This window comes from Thermobia domestica, chromosome 15, assembly GCF_964235325.1.
Source record: "Thermobia domestica chromosome 15, izTheDome1.hap1.1, whole genome shotgun sequence".
Lineage (NCBI taxonomy): Eukaryota > Metazoa > Arthropoda > Insecta > Zygentoma > Lepismatidae > Thermobia > Thermobia domestica.
In genome coordinates, this window is record NC_137468.1 from 90676824 (window position 1) to 90700596 (window position 23773).

Genomic DNA, 23773 nt, shown 5'->3' on the forward strand with positions numbered 1-23773 from the left:
TCCAAGCTTGCTACAAGAATACCGACTAGTCATCTGTATAGTAACACGTGAGGCGCACATTGAATGTTTTTGAGTTCATTAAAAGCTTTACTCTACTCATCCTGCGTACAGTGTAGTGCAATCTATCTAAGTTGAAAATTCTTGGTTCCTTAAAAAAAATGACCACCTCCAATAACGGCCAAGCAGTATCATAGATTTACGGGCTAATGAAACAGATACCCAACTTACTGTAGGTCAACTTAACAAATATTTTAGAATTTTCTACTATTATGTCAAGAAGAAATAGAGAAAATAATACCACAAGAAGAACTAAATATTTGGTTGTCAAATGTAAGGTTTGAAACTAACTACAACACGTGATGTCACTTGAAGAAACTGTTTCAGTAAGTATATTTAATTTCGATTCCGTAACAATTTTTAAATATGCTTATAGTTAATCTTTAATCAAATTACTTATTTTCAACTTCCTTCAAAATGATAAGAAACAGCTTAATCATCTATTGATTCTTTGACAAAAATATAGAAGTTCAGTAGTATCTTAATTATACATTTAATATTCATCTTTAAAATTACACCTATTTCTGCTTATACTTTCGCTTTATCTACTTGCTTTCATATTATTTTATTAATTGAGATGTTACTGGTCTCTGAAACTGCTTTGAAGCATTAATAAATTAAGTACTAGAATTTTAAAAAATAACTGCTTTGAAGCATGACAAATTAACACTCAAATTTGAAATCTGTTGGCCTTTTTTGCATGCAATAAAAACTAAACAATATTTTTGTAAGTTATTCTTATATACAAAGTTAGAAATTAAATAAAAATAGCATTTAAGTGTCAGTTTCAAAAAAGAGAATGCGAATATGTACTGCAAACTCTGATGAAGCTATTCAATGAAGGTATTTTGTTATAGTAATTAGCACACACAGTAGATAAATGATATAAATTATAATTCAATAAAGTATATAGCATTATCTCTAAATATGTTAAAGTATCCTGTATTCACAATGAACAATATAGGAATGAATGAGATTACTTGAATTTATAATAATGAACGAAGCGTATTATCTTTTGATTACTTCATTACAGCGTGGCGTAAAGGTCATGGGTAGAGAATTATTAGAAATTTAATTTCCATATGCAATTCTACATAATAAATATATACCGGTATATTTTTCTTTATATATATATATATATATATATATATATATATATATATATATATATATATATATATATATATATATATATATATATATAATTCCTTGTCTCCTATTGTAATAACCAATGAGACCTAAAATAGATTTGTATATGATTCCTTATTTTGAGCTAAATAGAATTCCTTCCTTCCTTCAAATTTCATACAAAGTACACTTAAATAATGTAAATATAATTGAAGGTTCACGCATGCTCTTATTTCGCTTTCTGTAACTTGTTATTTACTATATTTGCTTTGCTTTCTTCTGTATATGCATGTGGTATGCTTCTTTGGTGGTATATGTGTTATATGTGACTGCAAGTTATTTGTTGCATGGGAAGTGAATCTGGATCAAAAAGTAGATCTGAAGTCGAATTCTAAAAATATATTTTCTATATTCAACTTAGTAAACAATTCTTTCCTTATTTTACAGATTTTCCGACAAATGTTTTTCTAACTATATCGTCAGTGTCTGTGTTACAATTGGAAATGAATTGGAATGTGTCTAACATTCAGAGTGGAGATTGGGTGGGTATTTTTGATCAAGACCCAACAAATACTTCCAGTGTGCCTTTAGAAAGACATTCTGTACAAGACAGTTCTGGATGGACTGTAAGCAGTGTGCAAGTATTAAAGCAAGACCTTAGTTTTACCAGGAAGTGTTTAGGTTATTGGATAGCTTACGTAAGAGAGCAAGACATTATTGCTACTGACTGTTTAAAATCTGAACCAACATGGTTGTATGATATGAGGAATTATATTGGATCATTAAGCTTACAAGATATATTTTTACCAGGAGCTCATGACGCTGGTTCTTATCAGCCCTACGACAGTAATAATACCGAAGGTGTTTTAATGAAATATACTGTGACACAAGAGGAAGACATTCTTACACAACTTAAACTCGGTATACGTTATCTAGATATCAGAATAGGACACTATGAGTCCGAAAACGTAACATTTTGGATTAATCATGGGATAATTAGAATGCGTCCTTTACAAGAAGTAGTGGATCAAGTAAAAACTTTTATGTCAAATACAAAGGAAATAGTTATTTTTGACATTCACGAACTTCCTGTTGGTTTCAACAGTGATGAAAATCATTTTGCTTTACTAAATTACCTGGAAGAACAATTCGAGAAATACATGTGTCCGTATACTGACGCACACGTATCGTTGAACAGTATTTGGGACTCGGGTAAACGTTTAGTTGTCACATATCCCGATGACATGGCTAATAATAGATTAAATTTCTGGCCTTCTGTCCAACATCAATGGGGCAACGTACAAAATATTGATGATCTCTTCTCTTACTTAAAGACGGTTATGGGTAACTCTTTTTCGTATCCATGGTCTGCAATGGCTGAACTGACTCCAGAAGCGCTTGATATTATCACAGATAGACTAGGAGGCCTCCGAACAATGGCTGACTCAGTGAATCGAAATGTTACGTACTGGTTTCAACATTTGTGGGGTGACAAAGTAAATATTGTGGCTACAGATTTCTTTAGAGGGAATAACATTGTTGATGTGTCAATCCAGTGGAATCTAAAAAGAAGTCAAAAACAATACTCTTAAGAATGAAAGGGAACTCGAGTAACTTATAAAGAAGAAACATCATAATGTCCTCAATTAAAAAAAAAAAAAAAGTCTCAGTTGCCACTAGACCACATGTGTACCATCCAATTCTCCGATAAAAGCTCAAATTGCCTAAAACAATAACCCTACGAAAAAAACGGCTAAACGTTTACAGTAAAACCAAAGAATGAAAAAAAAGTTCCATAAACACCTGGTAATTATTTTTGCGTCATAAATAAAGCCAAAGATTAGTGACTGTGTAAATCTAAAAAGCAAAAGAAGTATTTTAGAATAATTTAGACATGGGCATCTCTGATGGGATGACAAAGGGGGGGAGGGCGTGGTAGTAGAGGAAATGGATGGAGGCTAAAAGTACTTATATGGAAGAAAGGAAGAACACATGAATGTTATATTTGTCGTTAAGTGGTAGTATTTTACTATGTGTATATAATTGTATGAAACTTGTCTTCTAAATGCCATGGTATCATCAGAGCAAAACAATAGAAGCAGAAAAAGACTACAATTAATGGATAGTATTAAAGTATGTAATTGCTATGTCAAGACAAAGATATTGAACGCCAATAGTTGCAAAATTTGTCAGATCACAATCCTGAAATAACTGAGATGAAATCCATCTGAAAAATATATCTAGGGGAAAAAAAAAAGTAGGAGAGCAGTTAGATACTGAACAGCTTAAGGATGGGGAAGAAAAAGCAAATCCGTTTGAAATCTCGAAGAAAACTATACCAGTTGAGAGAAAGTAGATACAGTAATTAACTAGTTGTGGGAATATTTTGAACTTTGCAAGTAAAGATACAGTATCATGAAGGTAGCACAGCTAGAAAACATGGGTTTTAGAAGAAATTTTGCAAAACTAGGGAAAGAAAAGTATGGAAACAAAGTTGCACTAAAGAATGTAAAATAATGTGTATAAATTTGAACTACGAGTTAGAAAATGAAATTCAGCAAAGACAGAAAATATACAATAGACGTAAAGATGGCAAGAGAAAGCATAGAGAAATTTAAATAACGTATATAGAGTTAACTTCAATGCAAGTATGGAAAAACTACTGCTACAGTATAGAAACTAAAGATGGAAATGAGTCCTTAATAAGTGAGGCTCGGCTCCAGATTATAGAAAGAGTACATTGAGTTGTAACACAGAATGGGTGAATTTTGTATTATGAGAATTAAAAAAGAAAACAAAGTTAATGCAAAACTCAAATAAATTGCTAAACTAAGGGGGTTCAAGAATATATAACGAAGTGAAGAATGATAAGGTATATTGATTTGATTTGGGTTTGAGTTTAGCGTCCCTTTCAGCAACGAGGCTATATGAAACTTGTATGTTCAAACAGCTTAACGTGGGATTCCAACCAGATGAACTCCCGCCCGGAATCAAACCCGGGTGTCCTGCGCAAAAGGTGTATAGTAACCTCTTAGCCACGAAGGAGCTCGAAAAGGTAGATAGTATACACATTGCGTTTCCTAAGAATATAGAGGAAGATGAGAAAAGCAAATATCCGGAATTTGTAATCAAATTATTAACGAGTCGTCGTAATACTTTTTACAGAAAGTTAAGACTAGCTAAAGTACTGTTCCCAACATTGAGGCCGCAGTGGCGAAGTAGTACAGCGTTCATCTCTGGTATATAGGATCCCTGGTTCGACCTCAGATGTGGTAGACAAATGCCGTATACGAGCATTTTATCGGAGTTCTCCTATTTCTTCCCACTTTCTTCACTCCACCATTATCATTCACCTCATTATCACCGTCTCCATTAGCTTTCGTGCATAATCGTGGAGATAAAACTCTAAAAATAAATAAATAAATATGTAAGTTCCCAACATTACACCTACGACACATTCTGAACTTGTTATAAAACGTGTTATAGTACTCGTAATAGAACATGTAACTACCATAAGAGATTACACAACTGTTTGCACCTGTAAGTACTCAGATACTGTAGGTTACCTCTATCTTGGGAGATTATCGTTTTCGGAGCAGGCTGGTCGTCCGGCACCGTCCTGTCATTCCCCATACGTGTTCTATAAGGCTTAGGTACAGAGATCTAGTAGGCTAGAGTAGAAGACATATACTCGACAGAGCACGCTAGGCTCATCTAACGGTGCGAGAATACGCGATATACCATTGGAAGATATTGTCCCAGAAATTATGTAGATAAGGTTTGAGGACAGGCTGGACAACACCAAAAAAAGCGGACGTACTAATCATTCTCCCCCGAATGAAGATTAGAGACGAGCCTGATATGCAGCCTATTTTCCCTCCCTTATCAAATGTCCAAAAGTAAAGTGTGGACTCTATATGACGAGAATACACTGGAGTTTCTGTCTCACTCGCAAGTTTACATACGCGCACAGAACCATCTCTGTATCTAAGACAAAAACTACTCTCATTGCTGAATATCACAACCATCTCTTTGCCTTCCTAATGCAATCCACGGTAAACGTTCTTGGCGATGATCAGGTAATCGTGTGAGAGTAACGCAGGATAGTAGATAAATATTAGGCAATCGATTGTTTAATGTTTGTATGTTCACTGTGTTTAATGTTCGGGAAACCATGGCAGAGGATTACCATAGCTGATTGCACTGTCGATTGTTATCCTGCCAGTTAGGGCGGCCTGAATGATCCTTCTTTCCAGGAGCACTTATGCACATTGCGGAAACACTGAAGAGGACACGTCAACTATGATAATCCTCTGCCTCCCGTCATGTACACTACCGGTGGACTGCTACACAACATGACACGTGAGTGGCAATTTAACAGAAATACTACCTGACATCTCGCTGCCTCAGTATATGGCTACACTCGAGGACTCCTAATTGTACAACAGATGAGTCACATTTAACTACACTCGTCTTGTTGTTCGACAACCTTCGTACTACTAACAGTATGCCCTCTACAGACATTACGACCAGCCTGCCGTTTACGGTGGTCGGTGTGCTGGGACCTTCAAACTAAGATTACTATGTCCTCTACAGACTTATTCTATTGTGCGAATTTCGTTCGAATCGGGCGATGCACTGTATACTGACAAATTTAAAGTACTTCCATGTAACATCAGTGTTTTAAGTTCCCATCCCAGACAGCAAAACTTCAACTTCGAATACGCAAGAGATTATTTGGACGAAGAAGTCAGAAGGTTGAACAATTATCATTGAGAAGAAGACATAGCATGATGATTCAATTAGTTTCCATCGAATAAAGCAAATGAAAATTTTTAGATTACCATAGTTGAAGGGACGAAAATGTATGTAGGAATCGTTGATTTAGAAAAAGCCCTGCTTGAACTCGGTAATCAGAAGGATGCTTGAGATGAAATGGAAGTTCAGATCTAGAAGAAACTTACATACAAACCAACCGTTAAAAGTTAGAAAATAAATAATTTTTGTTGCGGAACCTGAATCAAAAATGAACATGATATCAGAAAAGATTAAAAAAAACTGTAAAAATGATTTGAAATTAAAATGAATATAACAAAGATTAAAGAAATTATGGCTGGAATGATTGAGGCTATAACAATTATAGAAATCTGAGCAAAGAAAGTAGAACAGGGTGACTAGTACTTAGATAACATTGTTAACGAAAGTGTGAAATGTGAAAGACAAATAAACAAAAAGTGGGAAATGGTGAAATATTTTCAAGATGGTTGGTAATTGTGAGGAGCACATTATGTAAGTCACTAAATGAAGAACTGTAAAAAGGAGTTAAATGCTGATTATTGCATTGTACGGATCAGAAACGTTGACATTGTACAAAAAATATTGTACTTGGGTTCTCCGAAATTTGTACGGCGACGAGAATGCAAACACTTACCAATGGAAGATATTAGGAATAATAGGGTTGAGAGAATTTAACGTAAAATAATTAAAAAAGATTGTTGGAGAAGAATTTATAACTTGAGTAACCTGATAGAAGTTATAAGGCGTTCCAGGTAGTAAGATCGACCTCTACATTGTGTTATTTCCTTGTTTATCCAAAGTAATAATAATAATAATAATAATAATAATAATAATAATAATAATAATAATAATAATAATAATAATAATAATAATAATAATAATAATAATAATAATAATAATAATAATAACTAATTGATAGAGGAATGTTTTGTTGAGTTCACCCTTTGAAGAAAGTTTAAAATGATTTTTTCCCAAAACAAGTCTTTGTTGACTTGACCCTTGTTATCCGAAACTCCTAATATGATGAAAGAAAAAGAAGGGAGATAAATATATAATTATAGATAGTATTAATGATATAATTCTTACATCAAGACGAAGTTCCCTAAGGAATATGTATGGAAACTTATAAATGAGTAACAACTGAACTACCAGTCATGGAAGAAAAAATGAAATGAAATCTTTAAGTTTTACGTCCCACGGTACCAGTCATGGAAGAATACTATGGTTAATTATATTGGTAGAGGTAGAAACCCTATAATTCTAACTTAAATAGTTTCCCATTTACCTCATGATTTTGACGGAAATTTGGTTGGGGACTACAGCCATTCTTTGTTATATTCATGCCCTCAATTTTTAATGCTAAAGAAGCATATGATTTTAGATATATATTCTATTAGGCTATAACTGCAGCATACGTAAACGTGAAAATATAAACTAAATATTTCTTCTATGTTGAGACCCATAAAACTAAATTAACCTCATAAAAATATTAAAATAAATGTATTATTTAACTAGATCATTGCTCCAGTAAATCACAAAATAGGTATGCATTGTATATTGTATTGTGTTGTTTTCCAAATACTCGTAATTGACGATTCTTGTTTGTCATTATCTCTAAGAAAAAATTAGTCCCTTTTAAGGTGTTTACTATACCTAGGTATACCTAGGTAAAAACTTAAATAAATAAGTAAAGATAGGCTTCATTGTCAAGTCGATAAATATGAACTGTAAAGATGCTCGTAGTGTTCATACTAGTTCCTCTGGAAAGATCTTAATTCTAAAGAAATTCATAGAATGCAGGAATTATTTTCAAGCTACAACAGCAGAAGAGATATAATGCATAATCGTAGAAATTACAGGGCATTTGAAATTTAAACGAGAGCTACAGAATTAGTACTCGAAAGTATCCCTGCATTATCTCTTCTTTGGCTTACAGCAATGTATATGAAAGTTCACAATTTCAATAAACAAATGCATATTGTAATTTTCAAAAACTAACATATGATGAAAGTAAAAATCTTATTTTTATCTTACTTCATAAAAAATAATAACTAGTTGGATCAAAAGATCCAATATATTTCAATCAAAAATTTTCTTGTACGCCTTATATCTGGAGAACTTCGTACAGTGTAGCGAAACCCAACTATCACTTAACTCAGTATGATGGGCTTATTACGTAGAAAATACGGAAACTCGATTTAGAGGCCGTTCCAAAGTTTTGTGGTCCCTGATCCAAGATCCAGTATATTTTAATCAAAAATTTTCTTGTAGGCCTTATATCCAACTCAACTTATCACTTAACTCAGTATGATGTGCTTATTCCGCAGAAAATACGAAAACTCGATTTAGAGGCAATTCAAAATTTTTGTGACCCCCTGATCCAAAAACTAATTATTGGCCAAGATCGCAATCTTTTGATCCATTTGATCCATTTTTGGTTTTCCTAAAATCCTTGTTATGCTCTCAAAATATAATTCCTGCACTTATCTCACAGAAACCACCAAAAAGATAAAATGATCGTCGTCAGCAACCACTAAATGAAATAACAGGATAGTTTGAACTTGTGTTCATATAAACAGCTCTCATAAACATTAGTTTCAGCAGCAGAAATAAATGATATGATTTTAGCTTAATAATATCCTTACTCATTGAAGGGATCTATAATTTTAAATAATTTCTCCTTATTATGAGGACTATCAGTTTTTAGTAGAAAACATAGGCGTGATGTTCATCATATTAAAATTGTATGCTTATTGTTTAGAAGTCATAGTTAATAAAATTGAAACTTACACAAAATAAATAAAATCGCTCTTAAGAATAAGAAATGTTGGACTAAACAAAATATTTCACAGCTTCCTCCTTGTGAACGAGTTTTTAAACGTTTATTTAGTAAAATCATATATATATATATATATATATATATATATATATATATATTTCAAAAAAATATTTAATTTGGACAGAAGTACATTTCGTTTTCCGTAGCATAGATTTTGTGTAGCTTAATCCTCTTTTAACTTCATTTGAAATAAATTTGTTAAAGTATGACACAACTGCCATATTAGATTGCATATTAACAAAAATTATTCAAAATTCTTGCAGTTTTACGTGGTCAGTTTATTATTGAAGGTGAAAAAATCTACATTTTTAAAACATCATGCTCTATTATTTCATGAAACGTAAAATGCAACCAAACGAAAAGAAAAAAAGTGCGCAGTATTTGGAGACTTTCTTGTGATTTATCGGAAGTGTGAAAAATGATTTACGAGATTTCGCGTCGGAGATTTCTCGCAGGATAGCACATGCTGCCGAGTAGACTAGTTGATGTTAATAGCACCGAATTAAGATATTTCTGAGAACAATCCACGTTATACCACATACCATCTTGGATGCACATTATATTATTTGCACCAGCTTGGTTATGTTGATCGGTTTGACGTTTAGATGTTCCCAAGTTAAGTGAAAGAAAAAGAGATGTTTAGAATTTTTTACCTTTAGTATCCAGTGTTATCATTTCAATACACTCTGATATATTCGTCAGTAACCCGTTACACAGTAGGTACATTAAAATGATCTTCTATAAGTTGGATTATCCAAGAGGAGTTAATGAGATGTAAAACATTGGATGAATAGTCCAACATATAGGAGATTCTTTCGATTAGTTTCTGTGTATCTGAATTATGGACTCTTGAAGAAGACACCAGAGTACGTTGAAATGATTCAGGGCTGTAGCTTGTGGGGGGCAGGGGCAACTATCCCAGGGAAGCTCCCCGCTGTTTGAGAGGGCCCACTTTAAGACAAAATTTTCTTACTCCATATACGGTACAAATATGAAATTATAAATGAAGCATCAAACAGGTTCACTACATTACATAAACAAAACAGCACACAAAAGGTAAATAAAACAAACATGAGTCGTGGGCCCATTTCAGTAAAAAATGTATATTATTAGGGGCCCTAGAAATAATATTTAATCGTATGGCTTTGAGATTTGTAAATATTGCCCTCTTAATTAATTTGTCATGTATGAAACGGGCCCAGGGTTGTAACTAAGGGCCCCGCAGACCTTACCGTGCGGGAGGGCTCACATGCTTCGGGGACCCACAAAGATTAAGACGGGCCCAAATAGGGATCAAATAGAGGGGAGCAAAAACAACTTTTTCTAGGGGCCTCAAATATTAATACATGATAGCCTCCCAGAAAAAAATCTAAGTTACAATAATGTCCAATACGAGATCATGGGGCAAGCGAAATGAACCATCAACAATCACACCAAAGAGTGGGCTTCACTCACTAGAATTGGAAGGGTGTCTTCTATCATGAATTCCTTTCGGAAAACAAACGATCAATTCCAGAAAGTACTGCTCATCGTTAGATAAATTAAAACTAGCATTTAACAATCAATTAATAGAAGACATTGAATCTTTCACCAACATAATACAAAACCGCTTCTTTTTTTTATGAGTTATCAAAACTATTACAACTTGTGTAGGAATTTTGATTCACTTGCTGTATTTACTAGATAAATTTCTATTAATTTCCATCTTTACAAAATTGTCTTTTTGAAAAAGAAACCAATTTCCTGCATTATTGCAAATGGCACCTGAATAATGCTACAATATATTCATAACAGTCAAAAGCTGTAGCAAGATGCAATTGAGAAGTTGCCTGAAAAATGGCAGAATGTAGTGAATAAATAATGTTTTATTGGCTAAAGATCTACTTAGTAATATTAAATGTATATCCCATAACTGTGTTTACGAACTACTTTAAGATGTGACCGATCCTCTCACTTTCCCCTATTCTTCAACAGTATACCTCCACCCCCAACACAAACACATACAAAAAAAATCACCAATTACCACTGCTGTAAGTGTCAAATAGATAAATTTCAATCTATTGATGGATTTTTTTATGCGAATCTATAGCATTTATACGTTTCAGTTCCAAAGATTCAATATAGGAGTTTTGATTTTATTGAGACAAAAATAGACCTTTGATGTTCACAAACATTACATTCGAAATGACACACTTACAACTTCGAGCGAAGCTTGGCACAATATTCATCTCACCGAACCATTTTTTGCATTCTTCAGTCTCGACTCAACAATGATATCAGAAGATGAATGTAAACAATTTATATGATATACCTGAAGAAATTCTTGTATTTTAATTTCTATGAAATTTTCAGCGATTACAATGCCTAAATAGATGAATTCACTAGTATATGCACCGCATATTAGCATTTCTGTCAGAGTAAAATGGTTACACACTTTTCTTTAACACATTGGCTATCAAGGTCTTTTCCTGAGATTTTCTCGTAGATACCACCTATATATTTTTCCATTTCGCAACTGTTTCTGTTTGTCTGATTAAAATTATGATTGTAATACATATATATAATCAGACTAAATAGTTTTTCCTTAGGGTATCTTCGGTAAGCCTTACAATATGGATTGAATAAGGCCACAGAGAACTCACTGATGAGTCCTATGTTAGTTTCATGGAGCCAACGTATTAAATGAATATAGATTGTGTTCCTTGTATTGTATGCATATTTGTAATATATATACATTCGTATTAATAACTTAAGTTTAGGCTATAAAATATGAATGATAAGTACAAATAATGCTGATAAAACAAGTAATAACATAATGAAGTAGGAAAAAATGAAATTAACCGAGCATTATCCTCTTACATGGTGATAATGTATCGGATAGCAATAATACAATATGTGCTACATAAGAATCATGTTATTTTTTATGTTGTGGTTTATTAAGTTATAATGTTCATAGATCTCGAAATAAAACTTCAGCTACCAGTAATTTCTTACATTATAATGTTGCCAATATTGTAACCTATTATTTTAAAGTTAAATAAAAAAGTATAGTAAATTCTAATTAATGACAGACGAAAGAAAAGACATTACCAAAGATTTACCATTTTTTCCTAAATATATTGTAAATTTTCATCTAATTAATTTTGTTAAAATATTTATTAAAATTTATTATTGTTGACAGTTACATTTTCATTATAATGATTTGAAGTACATATTTATTTGTTATGAGATGGATGGTTTGAAATTATATAAAAGTGTGAGTAGAAGCTTCAAAAAGACAAAGAAGAAATAATTGTACAGTTCTGGTGAAAAGACTACCCCATAAGAAAGAATGAACTTTTGACTATGTTTATAGAATTTAACAATATTTAGAACTTCAATAATACGTGTATATATATATATATATATATATATATATATATATATATATATATATATTGCTATATTTCTAAATATTGATTAAATTTATTATTCTGTGAACTATGACGGTTCATATAATTAGTTCTAGCGAAAATATCTCGGGGCTATTTAAATAATAACAGAACATGTGAAAATACTATTCTTTGCTGTATATTTGATACTTTCTGTAAATTAAAGTATTATAGAATATTATTGAATGTTTTGTTTTATTTTCAACAAAATTTCCTTCTATTTCTTCATAGTAAAGTAAATAAAATTTATCATGTACTCTATGATAATACTTCATGAATTACATTCCTAATATTGTTTTTGCCCTATTCTATTAAAACTAACTAGACGTCGTCGTAGCAAGAAGTTGACAAGCATTCGAAAGCATATCTGATCCTTGCTACAGTTACAATATGACGTACGAATATTCCTTGTTATATATAACATGATAAACTCTGTCAAGATTTTCTAATTTTTAAAAAAATTGTAGGAATGAGCTTCTGATTACATCTATATAAATAATAAATAATATTTCGAAATATAGTCATATATAACTGTATTGTAATATTGCTATATTTCTAAATATTAATTAGAATTATTAGATTCTGTGAACTAGCCTTTCATATAATCAGTTCTAAAGGACAATAGCTCGAGGCTATTAAGAATATAACACAGTATGTGTAAATACTATTATTTACTATATATTTGATACTTCCAGTAAATTAAAGTATTATGGAATATTATTAATTGCTTGTTATTTTGAATAAAATTTTATTTCTCTGTTGTAACGTAAATAAAATTGATTAAATACTCTATGTTGATATTTCATGAATTACATTCCGACTGTCGCTTTTTCGCTGATAAAACGTTGGTAAACTGTTAAAAGTGATCAGACATTCTAGCATCAACAAACATTCAAAAGCAGTCCGGATAATTTTACCATTCACACGGACTCAGTTATATGATGCTTATTGATCACCGTTATTGGTACAGAAATCGTTACTCAAATAATTCATTTAATATCTGTTAATATTACAAACTGATTATGCACGAGAACTTAGGCAACCAGATTATAACTAGAAAATTAGAAATGTTCTTAAACAGATTCTAAACCCATGATATGGTGCATTGTCCTGTTATAAGTTTAAATTTATAAGTATTTTGAAAGTATGCAGAAAATCTGAAAGGATAACTTCTAGGTTTCTGCTGAGGACCACTAATTAGCCAGAAGATATGTTTTAATATAAATAATTTAATTTAATTTAATTTAATACAATTAAATTACAACTTAATATATCACAAGACTGATGCCAACCTGAATAATTTCCTTATGGGCACAAAAGATTTACAGATTCAAGTTGCCTACACCGTACTTAGTTTTGGTCTTTTACCATCAACAACTGGAATCATGTTTAATTGGATCATGCTACCCCTTGTCAGTTACTGACCTTATGAAGGCGAAGTTGCAACGTCCTGTTTTGGCGTACGGCTCTATCCATGATGCTTGACAACGGGATTCATGACATTCGGTAACTTTCCGGATAATATCCCAACATATACTTTGGTGTCTGCAAGATATACGTAATTAGTATCTTCTTGGATGAAGTTTGGCTGCACATCAGAACTGAAGACCATGAGTTAACTGCTACGCTTTGACTCTAGGCACTGACGCCAATTTTGTACTATTATAATGCAAGAAAGTTTCTTAAGTCAAACTTATGGTTTATCTCGTAGTACGAGAAATATTCGAATCGTACTTACTTTCGCCACTATCGAGAATGATATGCATCTGAACAACTATAATCATTTCTCAGGGCTTCTTTCCATTTGCTAATGCTATGCACGATTCTGACTGTAAATTGCTGCCTGAAGTATATACTGATTCATGGATGGTGACATATGATGCTATTTCTGCTTACTATTGTAGTTATATATGTTTGGAATTTCTAGTTTTGTGCTTTACTATAGAAATGTCAAATTGCTATGCTTTGCTAAAGTCATATATATATATACATAAAACTTCCTAACAGCCTTTATTGAATTAATTATTTTAATGTCATTCGACATTACATTACATTAATTTATTCAATAAAGGCTGTTAGGAAGTTTTTTTAATACAAGACTTTGGCAAAGTATGGTAAATGTATACATTGTCACCACATGAAATGGAAATGGAAATCTTATTTATTCTTATTTCATAATTTTATTTTACATTTTTTTAAAGTCAGACGAAAAATAATTTTGTGATAAGAAATTCAGTGAAGGTGCTTGTGTAATTACCTATGTATATTAGTAATTTTTGTATCTATTTGGTCTAGGAATTAATTCGTGCGGTTGGTACGCACACATTGAAGCTGTAGTACAAACACAAAATACATAAATACCTTAAGAAAAATATTGTCCATTGCTAGCCACCACTTTCGCCCATCTGTCAGGCAATGTACGGATTCCGTGGCGAAAGAAGTCCTCATCCTTGGAAGCGATCCAGTCAGAGACCCATGTTTCGATATCTTCTGAAGAAGTAAACCGCTGTCTAATCAAATCGTTGTTCATGCAATCGAACAAGTAGTAGTCCGAAGGAGCAACGTCTGGTGAATACGGCGGGTGAGGTAAAACTTCCCATCCGACGTTTTCTAAATAGGTTTTGACCGGTTTTACGACATGTGGGCGAGCGTTATCATGTTGAACAATAAGTTTATCATGTCTGTTCTCCCATTCTGGTCGTGTTCTGGTCAGGGCTTGCTTCAAACGCATTAATTGTCGTCGATAACGTTCTCCATTCATAGTTTCACCCGGTTGCAGCAGCTCATAGTACACCACACCTTTCATATCCCACCATATGCACAGCATAACCTTTGCACAGTGAATATCTCGTTTTGGTCGTGATGGACCTGGTTCACCTGGTTTCACCCAGGCCTTTTATCGTTTAGGGTTCTCGTAATGGATCCACTTCTCATCACCCGTAATAATTCGATGCAGAAACCCCTTTCTGCTCTGTCGTTGAAGCAGCAATTTGCAAATGGTTTTTCGTCTTTCAACGTCTCTGTCTTTCAATTCATGTGGAACCCAACGTGACATCTTTTGAATCATTCCCATGGCTTTCAAGCGTTTGGAGACTGTTGTTTGATCAACGCCTAATGCTGCTGCAAGTTGTTCCTGCGTTTGACACGAATCCTGCTCGAGCAATGCTGTCAATTCTTCGTCTTGAACTTTTTTTGGCTGTCCAGCTCGCTCTTGGTCTGCCAATCCGAAATCACCACTTCTAAACCGTGCAAACCACTTCTGACACGTTCGCTCAGCTAGAGCATGGTCACCATACACTTCCACCAAAATACGATGACTTTCAGTCGCACTTTTCTGCATGTTAAAGTAATGCAGCAGGACACCCCGCAAAAACACTTTATCAGGCACAAATTGCGCCATGTTCACTTAACTACAAACTGGTGTTGTTGACGCTTTAATCCACTGCCCTATACTACGAACGATACGCGATGACAGGGGTTTCCAACACATGTGTGGATACACGGAACTGTGGGACGCTCCGTTCGTTGCGCCATCTCTTGTCCACCCGCACGAATTAATTCCTAGACCAAATAGTATAATTGATTTATGTACCTAATTCAATGAGTTTCCACTTCTTGTTTTGGACTGAAGTCCCACTTCGTCGAATAATATGTGTAATCTGTTGATCCATTTTTTTTAAATCAATCCCAGCTTACAAGATAGCCTCTAAAGTACAAAATATAAAATACTCGGAAAATTTGGTAAAGAGGAGTTAGACAGAGCAGTTAGGAAAATAAGTACGTATGCAACTTAGAGAAATGGCTATGTTAAAAAGAGTGCAGATTGTATGTACTTTTGTTTGTCTTATTATTATCATGATAGGTCAACTTAACATTCTTACAGGGAAGTTCTACTAAATTAATTCTGAACTCAAATTCTTAAGCAAATTAAAGATGAAGCAAGAAAATCGAAGTTTGGAAGTTCATTTAAAGATGCTCCCTTGCCCTGGGTTTGATGCCTTTTCTCGAAATTAAATAGCAATATACACACATTTATCATGCGTTACCAGTATATATATATATATACAGGGTGGTAGGTAACTCCACAGAAAAACTTTTGGTGGTGATTCCTTATATGAAATGAAAGAAAAAAGTTCTAATAAACATGGGACGAAAAACGTCTCGTTTCAGAGTTATGAACAGCCGAAAATTCGAAAATTCACGTTTCGAAACGTTCTGCCTTAGAAAATACAGGACCGATCCCAAGCGGATTAAGGAATTACAAAGGAATTGGTATGCGCTCTATCTAAATATCTATGTTCTACCGTGGTCCGTTATCGTGAAACGAACTGTAAAAAGGAAGTTGAGGTATAGGGATACTCCTTTAAGTACTAATGGCGCCTTTATTTCGCCGGTAATGGAGGATGGTAAAACATGGATATTTCGATAGTTCGCATACTAGTTCCTGTAATTCCTTAAACTGCTTGGGATAGGTCCTATAGTTTCTAAGGCAGGGCGCTTCGAAACATGATTTTCTAATTTTCGTAACTCTGAAAGGAGACGTTTTTCGACCTATGTTTATCAGAACTTTTTTTCTTTCATTTCATATAAGGAATCGCATCCCAAAGTTTTTCGGTGAAGTTACCTACCAACCTGTATATATAGAACTTTAATTTCTTATAAGAAATATAGATCGAAATTGTAAAGTTACAGTCTAATCTTGAGCAAAAATTGATTATACTTGTCAAGCATTCAGATATGCTTTGAATATAAAATCAATATTTTAATGTTAAAAATAATACTTTCAATAAATAGTACTACACTGCTTTCCAGATAATAAGGTATTTGTTTTTAAGAAAGCTTTCCACTGCAAACAACTGGATTCACGTAATGTTGTCAGTTGCCATGTGGATCAGTTGGTATAATACATACTAAATTTTCACTTTGTCAGTGTCAGATGTACTATCTGGAAGTACTCGATTAGCATATCAATTGCTCAACTTAGTAATCACTGACAAATTTATGAATTTAAGTTGTACGCCAGACATAACTCATGTAAAAGATTTTCATAATTGTTTTATACGGGAAATATATTTAACTAGTTGACATGACATAATATTTTAAATATCCCCATATAAAACAATTATGAAAATCTTTTACATGAGTTATGTCTGACGTAGCACTTTGAATGGATTTTAATCCAAAGTTTTGTTTAAGATTTCCTAATAGAGAATTGAATCCATAACTTTTATTTCAAAACAGTAAACAAAATAAATCATCAACTACGGACGCTGAAAGGATGGTAATATTTTGGTACCAAATAGTAACCGGTGGCCACCGTCCAACTGATCATTGATTTGGCCAGCGTTCAGATGACCAGTGGCCACCAATTAATATCGGTACAAAATGTTTACCATCTTCTTAGGTATTGATTAATACCAATATCATCTCTCTATGACTTACCGTTCCTGTGATATTGGCCAAAAAATGGCTGTTTTCCAGATATTTAAGAAGCCATATCTCGGGAACCGTAAGTTATAGACAGATGATATTGGTTTTGATCAATACGTAAGAGGATGGAAAATATTTTAGTACCAAATAGTAACCGGCGGCTACTGTCCAACTGGCTACTGGCCAACTGGCCACCGTTCCCCAGATATTGGCCAAAAAGTTCGAATTTCGGAAGATTTAAGGAGCCATATCTCCGGAACTGTAAGGCATAGAGAAATAATATTTTGCGAATTTTTGCGAGAAGCAGAATAAGGTGCGGGTAAAAAGATTTACTTTTACATGTAGGAACAATCACAGTCATCCTTCCCGCTCCATCTCTCCCTTCTTTTAAAGTTCGTTCTGGCAATGCTCTTGTAGCATTCTCAACTGGTTTTAAATTTCTGATAAGAGTCATGAGTTCAAACTTACATATGTCATTAGTCAAAAGGGCACTGGGCATGCAGCAGCAACAAGCTAGTTAGCTGTTCATTCTTAGCAAACTTACAAATAACTTAGAAAGTATTGAACATTATATAAAATATAAATCTCTGTATAATGGGGTCATTAATAAAGCCAAAAAGAGCTGTTACAGTAATAAAATAAACAATCCATATAATAAATGCAAAGAATCGTGGAAGATAAACTATGAATTAGGAAAAAAATGAGTTAGTATGAAAAATGTCAACTTAACCCTTTCGGACCTTACTTTTTTCTAATCATAAAAAAACTATTCCTTCCGTTTAAGGGAGTTGAAAGGGATGCAAATAACACAATGTATTTAAAAAACATTGAAAAGTTTCTGTTTTTTAAAATTACATTTTACAGTGTGTTAATTCTAATGGATTTTGAAGCAATATTGTTTATCAATAAAGCACAGATTTACAAAGCGTTTTTAGCAATAAATGTGAATCTTTTTAAGGTATTCTGTCTTTTTCACAAAGAGGACTTTTTTCCTTCTATCAAATTCTGAAAAATGATTACTTCAGTCACGAGAAATTTGAATATTTCAGATGATTTGTCATCAAAAGCCCTATAAAAGAACTAATTTCTACTTTATTTGTAGATTTGAATGACTTGCCTGGCTATATGTCATAAAGATTGTTAATTTTAACCATATTATCTGCACAAGAATCCTATATGTATTGTGGAAAATAGCTAATTGAATAAAACAAAATCTCACTTGCTGATAATTGAACTAATTCCCAATCGCCTGGTGGAATATTCAAATCTAGATGAACGAATGGCTTCTTTTTCAATCAGATATATTTTTTTCTTCTTCTTTCTTCAAAAACATTAATTTAACTAGTTTGTTACTGGTCGTTTCGAACGTACCAGCTACTGCTGCTGCTTCTTCGTAACTAATAATATCCTCTTCATGACGTCCATATCTGGTCATATGGATTGTATCAGCATCTTAAACAGTGACGGAGCCAAGGTAGGGCCAGGGAGCCAGGCCCGCGTGCTCAAATTCTTGGCCCTCCTAGTGGACCCCTCACACAGAGTGATAGGTTGACAAACGGTGAGTTGATAGTAGTCACAAGTGAAACTACTACCGAAACTCTCTAGCCAACAGAGTTACGAACTGCAGAATACTACATGTTGCAGTAGTCTGCGTTCCAAGTAAAAAGCTCCAGGCTCGTTTTTGTTCGTAGTACAGCAAGATCTAATTCATCGAAATCTGTAAGATGCATACATTGACCTCGTCATCTGAATGTTCCTTTTAACCACTGTCCTTTATCTATTTATCTTCTTTGTTTTAGAATAAAAAACATAGAAAAAAAGCAAAATCAGTTGGCATTCTCATTCGCTTCAATGTTGAAAGTCATATTAAAATATGAGATGCATACTTACAAATAGCATGCACTGCAGTAAAACATTACACTTGTGTTGGACGAAAGAAGTCTTCGTACACTACTTATTATAATTCGTACACTAAGTAATTGATTTCCATTGATTATGGAGACATAGAACAAAAGTGTATCATCCTTTAAATAATTTGGTATTATTATTATTATTATCACATAATCTTAATATCGAGCCGTCTTGTTTAATATACAGTAAAAGAAGAGAGCAGAAGTTTTTATTGTTTCTGTTATTCTCTCTGTTTTCGCATACCAATTGTTCGAGAAAATCAAGATACTGAATACTACCAACACCTACTATTTGCTACTGATACTGATTCTCCCTCTCGAATACCTTCTGGTCTTGTCTCTAGTACGTCTAGTTTCCTAACGCTCTTGACCGTTGGCAACTCTGTAGGAACCTTCTGCTACGATGTTAACAAGCGATATTAGCGACCTCCAAGGAAAACGGGAGTCAGCGCTTGGTGGACATATACTACTAACTAAAGCCTGGGGAACTATAGTAAAAATCAGTGATTTAATGAATTAAAAATCAGTGATTTTTTGTAAATAAATCGTTCAGAAAATTTTCTTTTAAACGATTTTAACTATAGTTTAATCCCAAAAATGCTACTACTAGAAAAATCCCGAAGTTCATCACAGAGCCAATGCTGCAATCTCCTGATTACTAACCAGCAGATAAGATATCGAGATAATACAACTTGGTCGTGGCAGTAATACTATTTTGTGTAAAAGTGGTAATTACTCCCGTGACCAGGTTGTATCATCCCGTTATCTGATGTTTACTAATCAGAGAGATATCAGGAGTTTGTGGGACTGGTCCACAGATATTCCATTCAGTATGTTAAGTCAGTGAATACTCAATTTTATCGCAGATTTATATTAGTTCTTCGTCAAAATATGCATTTCTGAAAAAAATAAGCATTTCTGAGAAAATTACAATGTAGGAATTAAGCAGAACAGGAATCAGTGGTGACATGTATTTTCAACAGGATACACTAATTTATGCTCCTCCTTCAAATCTAATATCAAAACTAACAGTATTAATTTAGCATCAACTACAGGATAGTAGCGTTAAGTTACTCCTACTACATTTGAATTTATTTTAAAGCTTTGAAACATCCGAGGCTCAGAGGATAGAAATGAGGGAAATGAGTTAATAGGGCCATTAACATTTCCCTAGTGACACTGAGGAAGAATCTTGATAAACTCCTCAGTCAAAATATTTACTAACGAGGGATCGATCACACCACCTTCCGAATCTTAAGTTTGTTAAAGAAAGGATGTAGAAAAGACAGACAATTACCAACCAATTTAACTTTCTTCTGTTTTCAAAACTTATTGAAAAACTAGTATGTAAACTAAGTTTTATAAATGAATAAAAATCTCGAAATCGTAACATGGCTTTTGGAAAAAAAAATCCACAATTACTGCGATATATGAACATGTCAAAGTAGCTATAACATCTGTTGATTAAAAAGTCAACCCTGTAGGTATTTGACTGTGTAGATCATGATACGTTTTGGTAAATTAGAAAAATAAGGTATTAGAGGTATGATATTGGAATAATTCAAATCATATTTGTGCAATCGTAAGCAAATCGTACAAATTCTTCATATGGACAAAGAAATTAAAATTGTGAGCAAGATAAACTTCGATGAATAAATAAATAAATAATAAAGGTGTCTCATAAGAGTCACTTCTAGGACCTAAATTCTTTCTTCTGTGTCTTAATTTGCCCTTAAATAGAAACGGGTAAGATACTCCTTTTTGCTGACAGTACAACAATAAGTAAAACAAGGTCAGAAATAGCTTGCAAGAAATTGGGATCTTACAACATCCCAACTTATGAGCTCGTTTTCTGTAAATAAAATTAAATGCAGATGTAACAAAGCGTGTCTACTATCCCTTATCCCACAAAACAGCACATCAACTACTGCAGATATCCATGAATCACAAAGTATGTACCTTTACTGAAGTTTTTAGGTATGTATCTAGATTATATTTTTTTATAGCGAGAACACGTACGCAAAATATTAGCCCAAGCTATATACATAATACGAACTCTAGTTTCAATACTGAATCTACAATCAATTATGTCCTTGTACTATGTCATATTCTATTCTTATATTAAATACGAGATTGCCTTCTGGGAATTTTCGCCACAATTTCAGAGTATATTCAAACAACAAATATGTTTCATAAGAATCATTATAAATTGACAGAAACACATCACCTGTCAGTTTCGCTATATGAATCACTGAATACAATGATAGTTCCTCCATTGTACGTATTCGCAGAGGTGCCCACAAGGGGGGGGGCTATGACGCAAACTGCGTCATTGAAATTTTAGGGGGGGGTAAAAATCTATATAAATATGTTTGAGGTGGTATAAAAATTAATCGAAAAGATTTTTTTTTCATGGAAGAACACCTATGGATAGACAATTAAGGGGGGTGCGTCATGGACATAAGGGGGGGTGGGCACCACTGGTATTCGAACTACTTAAAGTTACTTGGGATCACTTCGGTAGTATTAAAGAGATAAGATCGATAATATATCGAATATTCACAACTATTCTACGTGCAGAAAATATATTTTTCCTGCTGTGTATCATAGAACGTCTGCATATGGAAAATCACATATCAATATGGATATAAAACTGTATAATAAGTTACCTGGGTATATAAAAAATATTCATAAAAAGAGTTTCTCTGTCAACTCAGTGCGTTAACTGTTAATAAATAATACATTTTATACGGTAGATGAATATCTAAGCAGTTCATTGTGCAATTTCAAAAAAATAATTAAATTATCTATAATATATATCAGATGGTAAATACAAATTTATCATTATAATGTAAATTGTGAAAATGTACAAGTTTTATGTAGTTTCCATATGTTGCTAAAACAAGAGCTTTGTATTTTGCACAATCGTACATGTTAAATGTTCTATAGAATGATTAATAAATTTAATCTAATCTTACAATTTAGACTATTGTGCTAGATGATCTACAGAATAATTAATAAATCTAATCTAATCTAACAATTTAGACTATTGTGTTAGATGATCTACAGAATAATTAATAAATCTAATCCAATCTAACAATATAGACTATTGCGTATCAGAATGATCGTAAGACCTGAGATTATTGAGACGTAATTTTAACACAATAGAGCTGCCATCGACTGTGGGAAAGTGGAGAAAATGCTTACAATGGGAATAATCCAGAAAAAGTCATTTACTGGTGGTCCTTGCAGAAGCCGAATGTAGAAATATTGATTAATTGCTGACTATGCATGGATGTAAATAGCAAGCAGCTTGAGGCAATGATGTGAGTCTAGTTGTCGTGTATTGTACATTAATTAGAAGAATGGCTTTCCAATGGCTTACTTCCTGTAAACATAATAGTGTCATCACACGAATCAATCAAACGTATAGCCATGTTTCTGACTTACTTATAGGTGTCATAGAAGATCACTCTGAAACGTAAACTATTGTATATTATGAGATTCGATACAGTAACAATAGAGCTGAACAAGAACTCTGCTTTATAAGCAATATTTATGAGTTCTTGCTCTCATTCTACTGAATACAGTTCATGTGTTCTCAAAGAAATAATTTTAGTATGTCAAGTACATATTCCCCTAAAAAAAAAAAAAAAAAAAGACATTGTGTATGTGTGAACTTTGATCTTAGATCTGTATTTTATAATAGACATCAGGAGAAAGACAAAAACTTAATTTCCGAAAATGTCAATACCTCACAGCAGATACTTCACCTATTACTGTCTTGTGTTTGTGTCAAGATGAGGAAGTTGATTTCCATAGTGTTTCAGTCTTTCTACTGACTGAGTATGTTTTATGATCAAGATGAATTTTCAATTGCATAAAAAAATTATTACTGCGTTGGAAAGCAAACTTTCTAATGGGTTCCAATTTGTTTACTTACAAAATTCTATGCGCCTTGGGTTTCATGTAAGAAAACAAATGATGGACATTGATGGAGAGGAGAGGAGTGAAATCGTGGCGGCAAGACTGAAATTTCTTCAGAAAACGCTTTAAATACGAAAACAACAATCCTTTACTTGGACAATACTTTGATAAATCGAAAATATACACCAAAATCGATCTGGCAAGACTTCTCTAGAAACAGTGGATTAATGGTTGACGAAAAGTGGCTTTGTAGC

The 23773-nt window shown here is 33.1% G+C and overlaps 1 protein-coding gene across 9 annotated transcripts in view; it reads left to right on the forward strand.

Annotated features, from left to right (window-relative positions):
- The window catches only part of LOC145671138 (PI-PLC X domain-containing protein 3-like), a 181528-nt gene that overhangs the window by 136829 nt on the left and 20926 nt on the right, over positions 1 to 23773 (forward strand). For 4 of the 9 annotated variants that reach the window (XM_081739946.1, XM_081739949.1, XM_081739948.1 and 1 more), the window contains exon 3: positions 1633 to 12438. The exons of the other annotated variants lie outside the window; for them this stretch is intronic. In XM_081739946.1, coding sequence (XP_081596072.1) covers positions 1633 to 2777 — 1145 coding nt within the window. In that variant the 3' untranslated portion in view covers positions 2778 to 12438. Of the gene's footprint in view, positions 1 to 1632; positions 12439 to 23773 lie in introns of those variants that run through there. 9 annotated transcript variants of the gene reach the window in all.